The following is a 14,695-nucleotide window of genomic DNA, read 5'->3' as shown; positions in this document are numbered from 1 at the left end:
CAAACAGTAGGGTAGGGTGGTGTAGGTAAGTATTTTGCTATCAAAACTGGTGTGTGCGTGTGGTTTTTTTGCTATCAAAGCTCAGAATAAACAAAGATGGTGGTTTAGGTGTGCACAGTGGGAAGACTCTATTCATACTTTATAAACTTTATGACAGTTGGAAATGTTGTAAACAGCAGAAGGATTGCTTAATGTGGAAGGAATGTGCTGAGCAAAGAATGCACATCCGAGGAAGGGAAGAATGAGATCACTTCAATGATGTATACAGTGTCTGAGTTAAGATGGGAAAGGTTAGAGACAGGAGGGAATCGATTCTAAAGCAGAGATGGTGTTGTTTTAGAGATCTGAAAGCCAGGTGTATAGGACTGGTCAGAGGAGGTATCATGTCAGTTAAGATACTGAAGCAGCTGAAAATAAATCCTGTTGAATACCATCCAGACATCTGTTCATGCTTTCATCTTTATTAGCAAAGTTTTGCTTATAAAAGTAACCTCCTGCTTAGTTAGAGTAAATTTGTTTTTCACCAAGAAATGTGTTGGATGTGGAGAGTCAATATTACAAGTCTAAGATACGTAGATTCTCTGGAAGTAAGAAGTGAAAACAGAGGATATTTTTGTTTCTTGTGACCTGAGACAAATTGGAGAATCTCAGGGGCTGGGATGCTGAGTCGGCTGAGCAACAATGATAGCTTTTCTGTGCCAGATCCTCAGGAGATGTTTTTCCACTGGCTATAAGATGGTATTGTTCCACTGGGAGACAAGTAACAGAGAGAACATGCAGTACTGGACACCACCAAATGGTCAGTCTAGTAGCTTGATATAAAGGTAAAATATGCAGCAAAGATGGCTAAGGATTTACAGTGGGGCTTACGAGCTAATGCAGCTGCAGCAGGTGAATCCCCACTATCAAGTTCAGCTGTACCTCATATAATAGTTCCAGACTGTGTTATTGAAGAAGGTTTTTGTGAGATAACAAAAATGTGGAACTCGGCACTGAAAATATCAATACAAGTTGTTAATGCAGGGTATGTTCCATGCTATTTACTTAGGCCATTTCTTACTGAGTGACTCCCTGGTATGGAGAAGCTCGCGTTGCCGTGTCCGTTGTTGGGTTCCATTAACATCTCTAGGCCAGATCTCCTGACTTATGCGTGTGGGAAGAGTTTTACAACACTTAGGTTTCACATGGAAAGTTTTACATGCTGGCTGTCTGTCTCGAGGGAGGTGGGAATAGAAAACTAGTTTCATGTTGGATTTTCATATGCTTTCTTTTCCCTTTCCAAAAACTTTTAGCTACCAAAGCTAAATGACTAAAGCAAAATGGTGTTACTGTTATGAAGAAAGAATAACAGTGTCATGGGATTTTTAAAGCTGTTTTTCTCTAGCTAGTTAGCATGTTAACAGTGTTGCAGAAAATATAATAATTACTTCATTATGAAATTGTGAGAATGAAATAGTAAGCTTGTTTCTAAATAGGACTAATTACTCCAGAATTATTCTGTACCAGTATTTTTATTCCAGAGAAGGCAATGTGCATGGGGAATTTTTTATGCAATAGGGATGGCTAAATCAATTCCTATTTCCCTCCTGGCTTGAGAGAGAGCACATAGTGGCACTGTGATGCTGTAGATGGGAATTTGAAATAAAGTAATTATGTGTTAGCTAAACTTATCCACAAACACTGAATGGCTAGAGAATTTGGTTAAAATTATCGGAAGAAAAATTCTAGTTAGGTCTTAGTGTATGCCAAGAACTTTGCGTCATTCCCAGGTGTTCCTGCACATCTATTGTTTTTGTACCTCCACGAATCTTGCTGGCAATACACCACTGATGAGTGTTAGTTTGTTTTGTCCATCGGCTAAGTCACAAAAATAGTAGTATGCGGGAGATTACATTTCCCACACAAAATGTAAGTGCTTACATTAGGAAATGAAGAAAAACAATTAAGTTTACATCCTGCAAAAAACTATTGCACCACCTTAAAAATATCGCGGGCATTCCAGCAAGTATTAGTTTATACAAACTTGCTTGCACAATTATTGTTTTATGCATTGTCCTTAGTCATTGCATAACTGTGCTGGCACATGTGGAACGCCAGACAAAAGGTATCGTCTTTCCCCACAGGGTTCACTGCTTTTCTGTGCTATGCATCTAATCTTTTCCATAAATTATTTCCTACCTAAGTAGACTTTGAGTGTAGTAAGGGGTAAAGAAATCGTCTGACATTTGGTTGTCAATGTTTATACTGTTGTTATTTTAATTACTATAGTTAAGGAACATTTTTCTCTTCATTTGTTTTGTTCTTTAATCTGTTTTGGAAATACCAGATGTAGCAACAGCAACATCACCCTTTTCAAATCACTGGTCTAATTAAAATGCACTGAAGCAAACAGGCAAAATCCACATTGTTCTTGATTTTGCACTGTGTCCAAATGACATAATATCGTGCCTAAAAAAAAACCCCAGCATTGTTCTGTGCAGCTTGTAAAAGATAATGAACATGATGAATCCTTTACTAACCTCTTTCTTGTGTTTCTTCGCACTGTGTACCCTGTTCCTGTAACAGATTATCTCCTCCCAGCCATACAGTTCAAGGGCACACTTAACAAAATATGGATTTCTGAGAACAACCACTTCAGGAAGTTTTAACAGTTTTGTAGGAGATAACTGTCTGGAAGTCTGCTATTCCTTGAAGTGCAGTAACTTCTGGGAGCAAAAGCAGTTTTTTTATATACATTGATCTTGCAGATTTTTAGGATTGTTGAGATGAGATGATTTTAAGGGACTTTTTTTTTTTGATTTTTTTCTGTCTGTAGCTTCAGAGAACTGGAGAGGGCTCAGACCAAGCCTGTACTGTAAGACTTGACAGTGTAGGTCAGTTACTTTAGTGAGTGGAAAAAAAAAAATTATGTGTGCTACCCTGAAGAGCTGTGCCAGCACAAAACGACCGATGGAGAAGCAACCATACAGCCAGAAGAATTCCTTTGTCAGCCTAGCTAATGCTGTTTGTGAAGGGAATGCTACAGTCCTAGCAGAATACCCTCTTTTCTCTTGGTAAGTGCTGTGTAATTGTGCCAGCAGAATTTCTGAAGTACAGTCAGGCAAAAAAGCTGGCGCAAGCACGAACAGAGAAACTCCAAAGCAGCATAAGAACAAAGCTTTGTTGTTGAAGTTTGGTGTGGTAAACAGACCTCCAGCTACTGTTCTGTGAGAGATGAATTTCAATCTTTATGTTTAATTATTTACACAATGGTGTTACTTGCTTTTTTTTTTTTCTGTTTAGAGTTTTCATTTTATTATTTCAGTGTTGAAACTTACAGTAGTTTTTTTGAAATGTAATGGTGAAGCCTAACATTCTCCTTACCTTTTTCAGGTGACTAACTTCTGTAACTTCAGTAATACCAGCTTAACACATGTTAATCATGGGCGCTGACAAGGATTTCTGGAAGTCCAGATGTTTAAGGAAACCAGCAGTGAAGTTTGTGTTCATGGCAGGAATCGCTCTGTCTGGATGCTCAATGTAAGCCCATATTCTGCTAGAGTGGGATGTAACTCTAGGTCTTCTGCTCACGCGATAGAAGGCTGTAAATCTAGGGGGTTGTGCGTATACAGCTCCAAAATACTCACTGTGCTGTTACTGCCTTGTACTCCCTGCACCATTAAAAATTATTTGATTTCTTGAAATTGTGTTCCATAGTTTGATACCCTAGTAGAAATGACCGTATCTTAAAATTATTCTTCTAAAAAACAAGTAGATATTTTGCAGCTTCCAGATGTAGATTCGAATTTCACAGAGGAGTTGTCAGTGGTTGATTATGACATTAGTAGAGCCAAGAAGTATATTTCATACTAGGCTTTATAAATTGTCCCTGGGTGTCACTCTTGAGTAAGACTGAAACATTTTAGAAGTAAAGCTGAGAATTCTTTTTCCTTTTCTTTTTTCTGTTGTTTCCACAGTTCACACTTTTCTTTTTACACTTATTTCCCAGTACTTACAAATGTAAGGTCTTGCACCTGGGAAAACTAAATCCAGAGGTGTGGCACATGCTGGGACCTACCCAGCTGGGGAGCAGCTCTCTTGTCCTGGTGGACAACAAACTCGGTATGAGCGTGCAGCGTGCTGCTGTGGCAAAGCAAGCCAGCAGGATGCTGTGCTGCAGCGACAAGGGCAGCACCAGCATTGACTTTCTAGTCAATTTTTTGGCATCACTCGTGGTCCATGTTTTCTCTCATCACACCTAAATCGGATTTCATCAATTCCTATTTATCCACTAATCTTGAACAGGGAGAAATCATATAAAAGAAAGCCTGTAGCTGTGTACCTGGCCTACAGAAACAAGTGCAGAAGCCACAATAAGCAGTTCCATCTGCTGGAGACTAGAATACAGATTGCTTTGTTAGAGTATTCCACTAAAAACAGTTTGTGGAGTCCCACATGGTGCATTTAGTGGGAAAATATGTCTCATATGTAGTAATGTGGTGTGAAATTACAATTCCTTAGATAGTATTTTGCTTTTCTCTTTTGGTAGTCAAAAAGGCAATTAACTTAATTATGTCAAGGAGAACTTTAACTATAAATAAGCCTTTAATTCTAATCTATCTGTGGCAGTGATACTGGATAGAAGCAGTTCCCGGAACTTGCTACGTATTACTGGACATTATAGATATTATAGATGGATATTATATCTATATATCTACCTGGAGATATATAGACAGATATTTAAAATAACTTCTCGTAGATTAAAAAGTCAAGGTACAAGTAAGCCGAGCAAATTCTTTTCATTGTGTCAGTTGGTTATCACAGCTTTTTTTTTTTTTTCTCCTGGGAGAAGATCAAACACATTTTCAGAAATGTTATGCTCACTGCATATACAGAGACAAATCTGTGCATGCTCAGTGTACCCCGTCACCTGCCTGGGTAGGAGGTGTCCTATACACTCTGCAACAAGAAGGAAATCCAGGACTCACCTGTTTTTCCATGTGGGGTACTGCAGTTTTGGTACAGTGACAATTCCACATACAGAAAAATAAGGAAAAAATACAGATGCTTTGAATCAAAATTATAAAATATTCATACATGTCTTCTTTCATGATAAGAATGTAATCTTGTTAAAGTTCTTGTATAATATGGTTATAAGCAAAAAAAACCCAGCTAAAATCCCAGAAGTGAACCAAGAAAAATGTTGACCAAAACCTAACAGAGTCGGCAAATGAGGCTAATTTGGAACTGATGAGCAATATCCCAGTATCTGAATCTCTAGATTTTGTCTTTCTCTTATGACTGAAGGTCTTAGATGTATTTCATACTATGCAATCATGAAGTAATGTTGAACTTGTACTTTTACAGTATCTCACTCAAAATCAGAAACCCATTAATTTACAAAAGGTAATTATTTCATAATCTATGTGTTCTAAATATTGTTGTCCATCCAGGGAAATGGGTGAGAAGGAAGTTGTCTCGAGTTGCAGAACAAGAAGTCAGTGGCAAACCCAGAAATTGAATCAGTCATATCTCATTACTGCTGTGCCTCCTGCCTCTGCTTTTTTGCCATGTTAAGCTCCTTGGACTGGGACAAAAAGTAAGCATTGCATAGTTTGACATTACAGGAAAACACAGTTACTGCGGCCCATCACTATGAAAAACCCCACAAAATTCTAAAGCAAGAACAATTTTTATGAACTCCTGTTTGGCGATCTTCTTGCTTTTCTACAGTTTGTAATGCTTAGCACCTGTTCAAGAAATGTCTTCTATAAATAACCATTTTCTGTTTCAGACAAAACTTGCATTGAAACTTATCTTAGCACAGCTGTTCGTTTTTTCTACAATTGTGAATTGCCAAAAAAAGAACAGTAATTACTTGGGGGCCTCAGAGTTCAATCCTTTTATTTAACGTGATACTCTGTAGTGGAGCTGTAAGGGAAGTCTAACTGTTATTGCAAGCTGTTCCTAAAACTGAGAACTGAAAAGCCCTTTGTAGATGATCCTCACTCTTTAACAATTCTTTGGCTTTACGGTTTGATAATTACCGACTCTGATGGCCCACTGCCCCAAAAATGAATACTTTGATAATTTGCTGCTCTCTTGCAAGCCTTGTCATCTTCGATGTTCTAATACACCGCCGCCTTCTTGTGAAAACTACTGCAATGAGAGTAAGTAATATTTCTGCAATACTTTGTGGCTATGCTGGACATCTTCATGTTGTATCTTACGAAGAATTGTAAACATAGAAGCTTAAAGAAATCTAAAACCTGGAAAGAGTATATCAGAATAATGTATGGGCTCAAAAGTATTAGACACTGTACAAATATGTATGTTAAGAAGAGTAAAATTGTAAAGCTCTCAAGCTTTACTTGAACTGTGACTTAAGGGAAACAGAAGTTGCTCCCTTGATAGGCAATAAGTTTTATGTGTTGGACATGTTTACTGTTCATTGGTTATTGTTTAGAATTAATTTACTCCATCTTCCTTATTTCATAAGGTACTGATTCAGGTGGAGTTCTTTGGATTTGGTTGGGCTTAGGAGTAATTTTAATGCTCACTCTGTTCACCTTCATGGTCTTGTTTAAATGGAAGCACCTAAAGCAACTAAAAGAAAAACTGAAAAACACAGGTAAATAAATAAGATTCTTTATAAAATAATTTTAAATCATTGTACCTTTTAGTTAATCTTACCATGTATTAACTCTGAATGTAATTATTATTCCAGATTCTGATAACTGGCTTTGTTGGATCATTTTGTATTCCTCGAACAGTCTCAACAAAGTTATTAAAGTTATTTGGGAATAAAATATCCAGATGATAAATTGTAAAAGCAGTAATCTTTCTTTGTTGGTTCTTGATCTTGTCAAGGTTTTTTCGTTGCATATTCATACACAGCTTACTGGGTGGTGTTTGAGAAATAAATTATGAACCCTCAGTAGCAGAAGATATTTATAGGGGTTTCATCTTCTTCTCATTGAATGCAAAAGGAATTCTACCCAGGTATAGGATACACATTCCATACTGGCTTTCCATTCTATAAGACATTAAGTGATTTTACTTAATATTCCACCCTGTGAGAAGTGTATGTGGTATATTTGTGAAGGTGAAAAAAATGAAGTTATTTTTACATCTTACAAATACTGGTATTTGTGAAGTGTTCAGCCAATAAATATTAACTGCTTAGAAAATATGTGTCAGATTACTTAAATGCTTATCCTAAAGTGTAGAGTATATGTTGTCATAGAACAGAAGATTGTCTTACCTAACTACATCTTAAAACTTTCACTATACCTTAAAACTTGCACTGAGGTTAAAAACATAGCTGGAACAAAATGAAATTCAGGAATTTAACCATCTGGTACAGTGTGATGTATGTACTGAATTAACTTCTGTATATTTACAGACTCTTCTGTGGAGCTGAATAATATTCTCAAGGCTAATACCGAAAGCTGTGTGAATACAGAAGGAATTAGATACTCACTTCAAAGTGAAACATTAATGTATTCAGTGGAAGAATGCACTTGCAGCGACTGTGGTTTGGTAAAACCTCAGACAGGCTGTGAAACTTCATTTCCATTACCAGCTACAGAAGAAGGAGCGACTGTTCTAGTTACCACAAAATCTTTTGATTATTGCAACTATGTTCTGGGTGCTAGGTGAGAGAAGTATATTTTTACTGCATAATAATAAATGAATTATTCCAGTATAGCTATTAATCTTAAAAACTTGCTGTCAGTGGAGAAGGCTAGTACATCATCCATATATATCTTCCGTTGAGCTTTCATGTTGTCAGTATGACAATATGTTGTCATATTATTTCTAATTATTTTATCTCTTTGGTCAAGTGTTTCTACCTTATTCTCAGGTACTAAACTAGTTACTGGAATTTTTAATTCCTGAAAGTCCCTATGTAGGATGGCTTTTAGAGTTTGTATCTACTTACACTGGATATATACAAATAAACAAGTTTCTAAATATGCGTTTTATGTTAAACTCGGGTTTTGCGCCAGAAATTGCTTGATGGTACTCAAGGGATGTACCAAGAAACAGAAACGAAGAATCACATTACATCCCCAGCCTTGTAAAGAATAATTTCAAATAGCCTCTCTGATGCTTGAAATAGGCATGTTGTAATGCTGTGTGCCTGTGCAGCGCGTGGAGTCTTCCCCTGCTCAGATATCAGCTCTGGGTCACACTGAGGTGCCAGTGGTGCTGTGGAGCACCATACCGGCAAGCTGAATGTATTTCCTGATGGTGCTGACTTTCCTTTAAGTGCCAAGCCTTTTACAGACTGTATTCTGGAAAGACTTCTTTCTATTTTATTAATATTTTTATTTACCCATATTATATGAACAGGTACTGCTGATAAGACACAGTCATGCTAGGCTACCGTGTGGCCTAAAATTAGGAAAATACTTTTGTCACCTTGCCTGCCAAGCATAGAAGGTGTTTTCCTGACATGAGATGTATTTCTTTATTTGTTCCTGGAAAATGGCAACAGCAATATTTTTATTTGTAGATGGTTTTCTTTTCCAGGCTTTTGCACGAATGATGAATTGAAACGTTTTAAGACCAGTAAATCATCACACAGAATGTATGGATGATCGCTACCGCAGCACCGCTGGGAGGCTGAGCACAAAAGTCTGGGCCAGATACGAGTCAGCTGGGTCAGTCTGGCCACACAGCGCTGTAAGTTTATTATTACTACTTCACGCAGGAGCTCTTCATGTGAAAAAGGTTACACTGCGTTGCTCCACACGGCGCGGAGCAGCGTGCAGCAGACACAGCGCTGTGTGGGGACGAGTGCCAGCTGGCAAGCCATTGCCTTACAGCAAGTCTGCATCATTTAGGAAATTTACTGCATTACTTTGACATTTTTGGGTATTGGAGGTTTCACAATTTCTGTCCCAGTTTTTGGAATGGAAATTTCTCGGGGTTTTTCACTCCTAGAGCACATGTGACAGTACAGGGCACTTCATCCCTGTTCTTCGCACCCTCCCTTTGCCCCGTACTTCTCTGCTGGGGAGGGACTGTTTACAGAGGCTTGTTGTGCAGGGTGGGGGGCAGTGCGTATAAACTGGAGGGGGGCAGATTTAGACTGGATGTAAGGAGCAATTGCTTCACGATGAGAGTGGTCCCATCTGGGGTGCCAAAATTGATGCTGTGAAAACCAAACTCAATAATTGATGCCAATTTGAGTATCAAGTGGGTATTCTTCTAATAAATGGTGCCGGTATATGCGTGGAGTAATCCACCTAATGTGTCCAACTATTGAGTCTGGTTACATGACCTTTATCCTGGTTAAACATACATCTCCATATAGATTCATGGAGACATGTTGCACGTCCATTGTTTTTCACCCACTCTTGTATGCACATCAGAGTTTCTTTGTGTCTTCAGAACCCTTAGATGGTCTTTATCTTATCTCCTTCCTCTTGGTGAGCTCAGGTCGGTCCTTTGTTCCTGCTGGGGACTGTCCTTTCAATACTTGATTTGTTCCTTGTCGTGAACAAGCTAAACCCCTGTTACAATCCCATTCTTCCTAACCGCAATCTGGCCAGGACTTGATGCTTATTATTCTTATTATTGCTTACGCTAATGAATTCCCTTAACATAATGATTTATTCCTTCCTTCATGCGGCCCTGGCCCAGGTTAGCCGCGGCTGCCCCGGCCCTGGGGGTGCCCGAGGCCGGGCTGGGGGCCCTGGGGCGGCCTGGGCTGTGGGGGGTGTCCCTGCCCGTCTCGGGGGGTCTGGAGCTGGATGGGCTTTAAAGTCTCCTCCAGCCCAAGCCGTTCTGTGACTCCAAGGGTGCCCGCGGCTCGGGGAGGGGCGACGGGCGGGGCCAGGGGGGCGGAGCTTGTCCCGGGAGCGGCCGAGGCCTGCGGGGTGACGCCCGGAGGAGGCGGGGCCTGCGGGGGGAGCCGCCTGCGGGGCGGGAACCCGGGTGGGGCGGGGCCTGGGCGGCGGGCGTGTCCCGGCGCGCGTCCTCGCGGTCCCGCCGGGCGGCGCGCGGCCCCGTGTTTACGTTCCGGGGCGGCGCGGCGGGTTCCGGGGGCGGCGGGAGCCGGGCCCGCGGCCACCATGAGCGGTGAGTCGGGGCCCCGCTCCCCTCCCGGTGCCCGCCCCGCAGAGAGCGGGTTGAGGGACGATGCGGACAAAGATCGAGCGCGAGGGGCGCGGGGAGCATCCCTGTTGCCTCGCGGCGTTCGGGGCGGGCCGGGGCCGCTGCCTCGGGCTGTGGCTGCGCGGAGCCCTGAGCGAGGGGAGTATCGCAGAGCTTTGTAGCGGCGTGAATTGGGACCGTAACCTCCGCGCCTGGAGGAGGCATCGCTGCCTCGGCGGGGCAGCCGGGAGTTACCCGGTAGAGGAAGGCACTGGAAGAGAATTTTCCAGTAAATGTAAAGGATAAGTGGTGCTGACTGCGTCTGAAAGCACACGGGCAAGGGTTTGTTTGGTTTTTCCTTGAGGAGAAGGTGTTTTAGTAAATTCTTCCAAGGGGTTTGTTTTGAACAGAATGAATTCTCCCTCTGTACTCGGCACTGGTGAGGCCGCTCCTCGAATCCTGGGGTCAGTTCTGGGCCCCTCACCACAAGAAGGATGTTGAGGCTCCAGAGGAGAGCAACAAAGCTGGTGAGGGGGCTGGAGAACAGGCCTTACGAGGAGCGGCTGAAGGAGCTGGGGGTGTTTAGCCTGGAGAAGAGGAGGCTGAGGGGAGACCTCATTGCTCTCTACAACTACCTGAAAGGAGGTTGTGGAGAGGAGGGAGCTGGGCTCTTCTCCCAAGTGACAGGGGACAGGACGAGAGGGAATGGCCTCAAGCTCTGCCAGGGGAGGTTCAGTCTGGACATTAGGAAAAAATTCTTCACAGAAAGGGTCATTGGGCACTGTCAGAGGCTGCCCAGGGAGGGGGTTGATTCACCTTCCCTGGAGAGGTTTAAGGGACGGGTGGACGAGGTGCTAAGGGGAATGATTTAGTGTTTGATGGGAACAGTTGGACTCGAGGATCCGGTGAGTCTCTTCCAACCTGGTTATTCTATGATTCTATGATTCTGTGATTCTAATCCTCAGACAATATGGGAAGGATCACAGCATGTTACAAAATATTCCTCTCAGTTTCCAGTCACATTCACGGTGGCAGGTTCCTGAATTTGATAAATGGTTTGTGTTCAATCAGTAAAGCGATTCCATTTATATAGAGGCTTTGTGATGCTCTGGACTTCAAGCTGTTGTAAGTTCCCTCTAAGCTGCTTTCATTTTGTGATTCTAAAAGTGCCACTTGTGAGCTCCTTAAAATGCTCTTATTGTTCCTTGTTCCCTAATGTGTTTGTTGTAGATTGCAGCCAGGTTCTGTTTTAAGGCAAGCCAAGAGTATCCCTTAACATCCATATATACCTTGTTTCATCTATCGTGTGCAGCAGTTTCTCCCTCAGCTGCCAGGAGCTTATATCCTTTCAGCGATGGAAGTTGCGTACGACACTGCGTACTTGAAAATTAGATTGTTTATTTCTCTCCTGCTCTGATTTGATATGTGGTGAGATCTGTTGCTAAAGACAGTTAGAAAAAAAGTTGACAAGTTAACTGACATAACTAAATGCCACAAGTTTTGTGGATGGCAGTAATTTCTGAAAAGTAAATGAGAAATGAAAACACTTTAGTTGTGTTTTTCTCTCAATGTTCTCACCTTTGTGGTAAGTAGAAAACAAAAGACTTTTGTACAAGAAGAGATAAGGGGGAAAAAGGATTATTGTGGGGAAAACTGAATTAGTATTGTGAAAAATGCAGTTAGCAGTCAAATCTTTCAAACTGTGGGAAATGAAAGTTTCTCATATGTTTTAGATCTTGATACAATGTAGACTAAATGCTAATTCTGAGTTTTGAGAGTCAGCAGTTTGACATGGAAAACCCCAGCCTTTCAATGATGCATTCAGGCTGGGACCAAGCTTGTGCAAGTTAGTGCAAATGAGAGCCTAGATCTTCCTAGGCAACTCGTCCTTGGGAAGCCTGTTTGAATTCTGTGACTCAAAAGGCAAGGTGGCATCTCTTGTGGCATAAAGCCTCACCGTGTAGTTATTTTTAATACCTTCAGTACCCTTTTTGACTGAGTAGATGTTGATGGGAGGAGTCTTTTTTAGGTTTTAGTTTTTGCAATCTTATGTTTACACAATTATTTTTAGGCTCAAGTATGAACTTCCTTTTTTATTGCAATAGTCTAAATATAGCCTTTTTCTGTGTAATGTTGTTTTTATGCGTTCTGTGTTTTGTTTTTGCGTTACTGCAGTTTTTACCACTATTCTGAATCAGTAGAAGGGTATCTTGATCAGTTTGTAATATACCATTAGTCTGTAAATCAATTGATCACACTTAATTGCTACTTTTATGCCTGTTGTCGCAGGTGTGTGGACACCATAAGACTGTAGAAGTATTGAGTTTTGAAGGAGAAAATCTGCAGGTTTGTGTTTATTCAGTGTTGTTGTGCATGAGGGACTGTAGTAAAAGTTGAGGTTTAATTGTTTTCCTTATCTTATGGTTATGTGATTTGTTATAAGGCGTTTAAATGCGTAGGCATGTATCTCTTGGCAGTGCATGGTAAGAGCACTGAATATATTTGACTAAAACTGTAATCTGTGAAGGAGGAGAAAATGAAGCAGTAGGGATTATATGAATTTAACCTTATCTTCACAGTGGCGCAACTGGCATAGTTGTTTGGAAGTTATAATAAAACCTACTTGGTAGAGGATTTGTTTCTAGGATCCTTTAATAGTATTGAACATTATTTGCAACTCCACCTGAGTTTGCACACGTTGGAGTATTTCATTAACAGTACTAAATTAAACCTCTTACATCACATGTCTGCACAGTTGGAGTCAGAGTTCAAAATGGGAAGTATAACTTCTTGAAAATCCACTGTAATCAGCTGAAGTAAGCATTGTGAAGCCTGGCTAGCAGCTGTATTTGCACATTTTTCCTGTTGTTTTCTGATTTCTGTCATTGTGTATTATAGACTTACTGATGTTTTTTTCTTCTCTTAATCACATATTTAAAATGAAATAAAGGCAGAATAATTTCAGTAGGACAAATTCTGTCTCCTGGTGGTTTAGGAGCAATGGGATTGTGAAGGCAGGAAATTGCGGGGTTGGGACCTCACAGTGCTGGGCAGTGACAGAGACGTATCTTTGTCATCTCTGTTTTCTAGAGGGCTTGTTCTGTGATGTTTGGTTGGGCTTTTTTTTCAGCATCTGGAGGAACTGGCTTATGCAGAGTTTTGATAATTTGACTTCCTGTCTGTGCGTCTATTAATTGTATGTTCTTTGAGAGGAAAAGAATACACTGACTTTAATTACAGAGGGGTCACAGAGGTTTGTGAAGGCTATTTTGAATTTAAGATCAGAATGAAGACATGATAGAGGTGACGTAGGTTAATTAGACAATAGATTTTACAAAGTACGTTCTGACAAGCGAAGTATTATGCTCTTTGTTGTTGAAACGATTGAGAAGTTAAAGATTATTTCCTGTAGTGGCTTGTGTAGTAACAAACTAGACTTTGTAGATGTTGTTCAGGGAGAGCTATGCTGGTAGTTAAATTTTAAGGAATCTATTGTAACAATTTCTCTGTGCACCTGACTTTCTGCAGTAAGGTTGTTTGACAGTAAGAAGATATTCCTGCTCTTTCTCGTTTTCCATTTATTTCTTGTGATATGATGATATACTGCACTGGTGGTTGTCCCAGTATGGATGTTTATGGGGTTGAGTGCGAGCTCCATCATACACCTAATCCAACCAACCAAACCAAAAGTTTAATAAAAAAACTGCACACTTAACTGGATCAATTTCAGCTTGCAGCACGGCCCCAGAGGTGGTTGTGCGAAGGAGCTAGGGGCAAGCTGTCCTGATTGTATGCAATTGTACGATGAATATACTCGATATTGCAGCAATGTACCTTATATAATGAGATGAAAATCTTACTTAAGGCTCTAGATGATATTTCAAACAGCCTTTGTGTATATTAAAGTTCTGCCTGAAATCTGAAACCACAAGCTTATTCTGCATAATTTTATTTGAAGAAAACATCATTAATAAATTTAATGGAGTAATTGGCATGGGAAGAAAGTTTTCAGAGCACTGATGTTGGCCTGAATGTGTTTTTCCTAACAACCTATTTACCTTAGAATGATATTTTTTTAATTACAGGCTCACAAAGCAATGACACTAAAAGACAGTTTCTTCTAGAGCGGCTACTGGATGCAGTTAAACAGGTGAGAAATCCAATATGTATTTCTACGCTGCACTTTCACTGAGTTGTCAGTACTAGCAGGGATTGTCTTTGTCCTTTTTTTCTACTCTTTAACTGACACGAAGAAATCTTGTCTTTCAAAGAGTACTACTGAGTTTTTGTGTCTCCTAAAAAACAACTGTTGTTCAGTGTTTGTTTAAAATTCTTGGTCATGACTGATTTAATTTGTAATATTTATATATATAGTAAATACATATAATGTAGAGTTATGGATTATGTATTATTATAAATACATATTTATAATACATATCTGAACAAAATTGTAGTGTACTGCATTGGTTAACGTTTTACAGTAGAAGCTTTTTATCTTTACACTAGGATTTTAGTGAATGGTTAAAACACAGGTAAAGATGGGATTTATTTATGTATGTATGTGTGTTGCATTAACATGAAGTTCAGCAAGTAGAATTTCATAGGCCGG

General features: G+C 40.3%; 2 protein-coding genes across 6 annotated transcripts in view; both read left to right on the top strand.

The window, feature by feature from the left end:
* Positions 1-5,637: 5,637 nt before the first annotated feature.
* On the top strand, positions 5,638-9,249 carry TNFRSF17 (TNF receptor superfamily member 17). 2 transcript variants are annotated; one of them, XM_069870374.1, is made up of 4 exons: positions 5,638-6,149; positions 6,479-6,610; positions 7,385-7,637; positions 8,338-8,487. In XM_069870374.1, the coding sequence occupies exons 1-4, from the start codon at positions 6,035-6,037 to the stop codon at positions 8,345-8,347; spliced, it is 510 nt and encodes a 169-aa protein (XP_069726475.1). In that variant the 5' UTR covers positions 5,638-6,034; the 3' UTR covers positions 8,348-8,487. The 2 variants fall into 2 exon arrangements, with proteins under 2 accessions (XP_069726475.1, XP_069726474.1); XM_069870373.1 differs by lacking the exon at positions 8,338-8,487 and adding an exon at positions 8,518-9,249 and having other exon boundaries at positions 5,639-6,149.
* A 759-nt stretch (positions 9,250-10,008) lies between these two features.
* Positions 10,009-14,695, top strand: part of SNX29 (sorting nexin 29) — an 86,357-nt gene continuing 81,670 nt past the window's right edge. For 2 of the 4 annotated variants that reach the window (XM_069870341.1, XM_069870340.1), the window contains exons 1-2: positions 10,009-10,071; positions 14,172-14,236. In XM_069870341.1, coding sequence (XP_069726442.1) covers positions 10,065-10,071; positions 14,172-14,236 — 72 coding nt within the window. In that variant the 5' untranslated portion in view covers positions 10,009-10,064. The remainder of the gene's footprint in view (positions 10,072-14,171; positions 14,237-14,695) is intronic. The other 2 variants (XR_011338589.1, XM_069870338.1) reach the window with 1 other exon arrangement.

This window comes from Phaenicophaeus curvirostris, chromosome 16, assembly GCF_032191515.1.
Source record: "Phaenicophaeus curvirostris isolate KB17595 chromosome 16, BPBGC_Pcur_1.0, whole genome shotgun sequence".
Classification (NCBI taxonomy): Eukaryota; Metazoa; Chordata; class Aves; order Cuculiformes; family Cuculidae; genus Phaenicophaeus; species Phaenicophaeus curvirostris.
The sequence above is the reverse complement of the archived record's forward strand: the minus strand, read 5'-3'. Positions and strand labels throughout refer to the sequence as shown.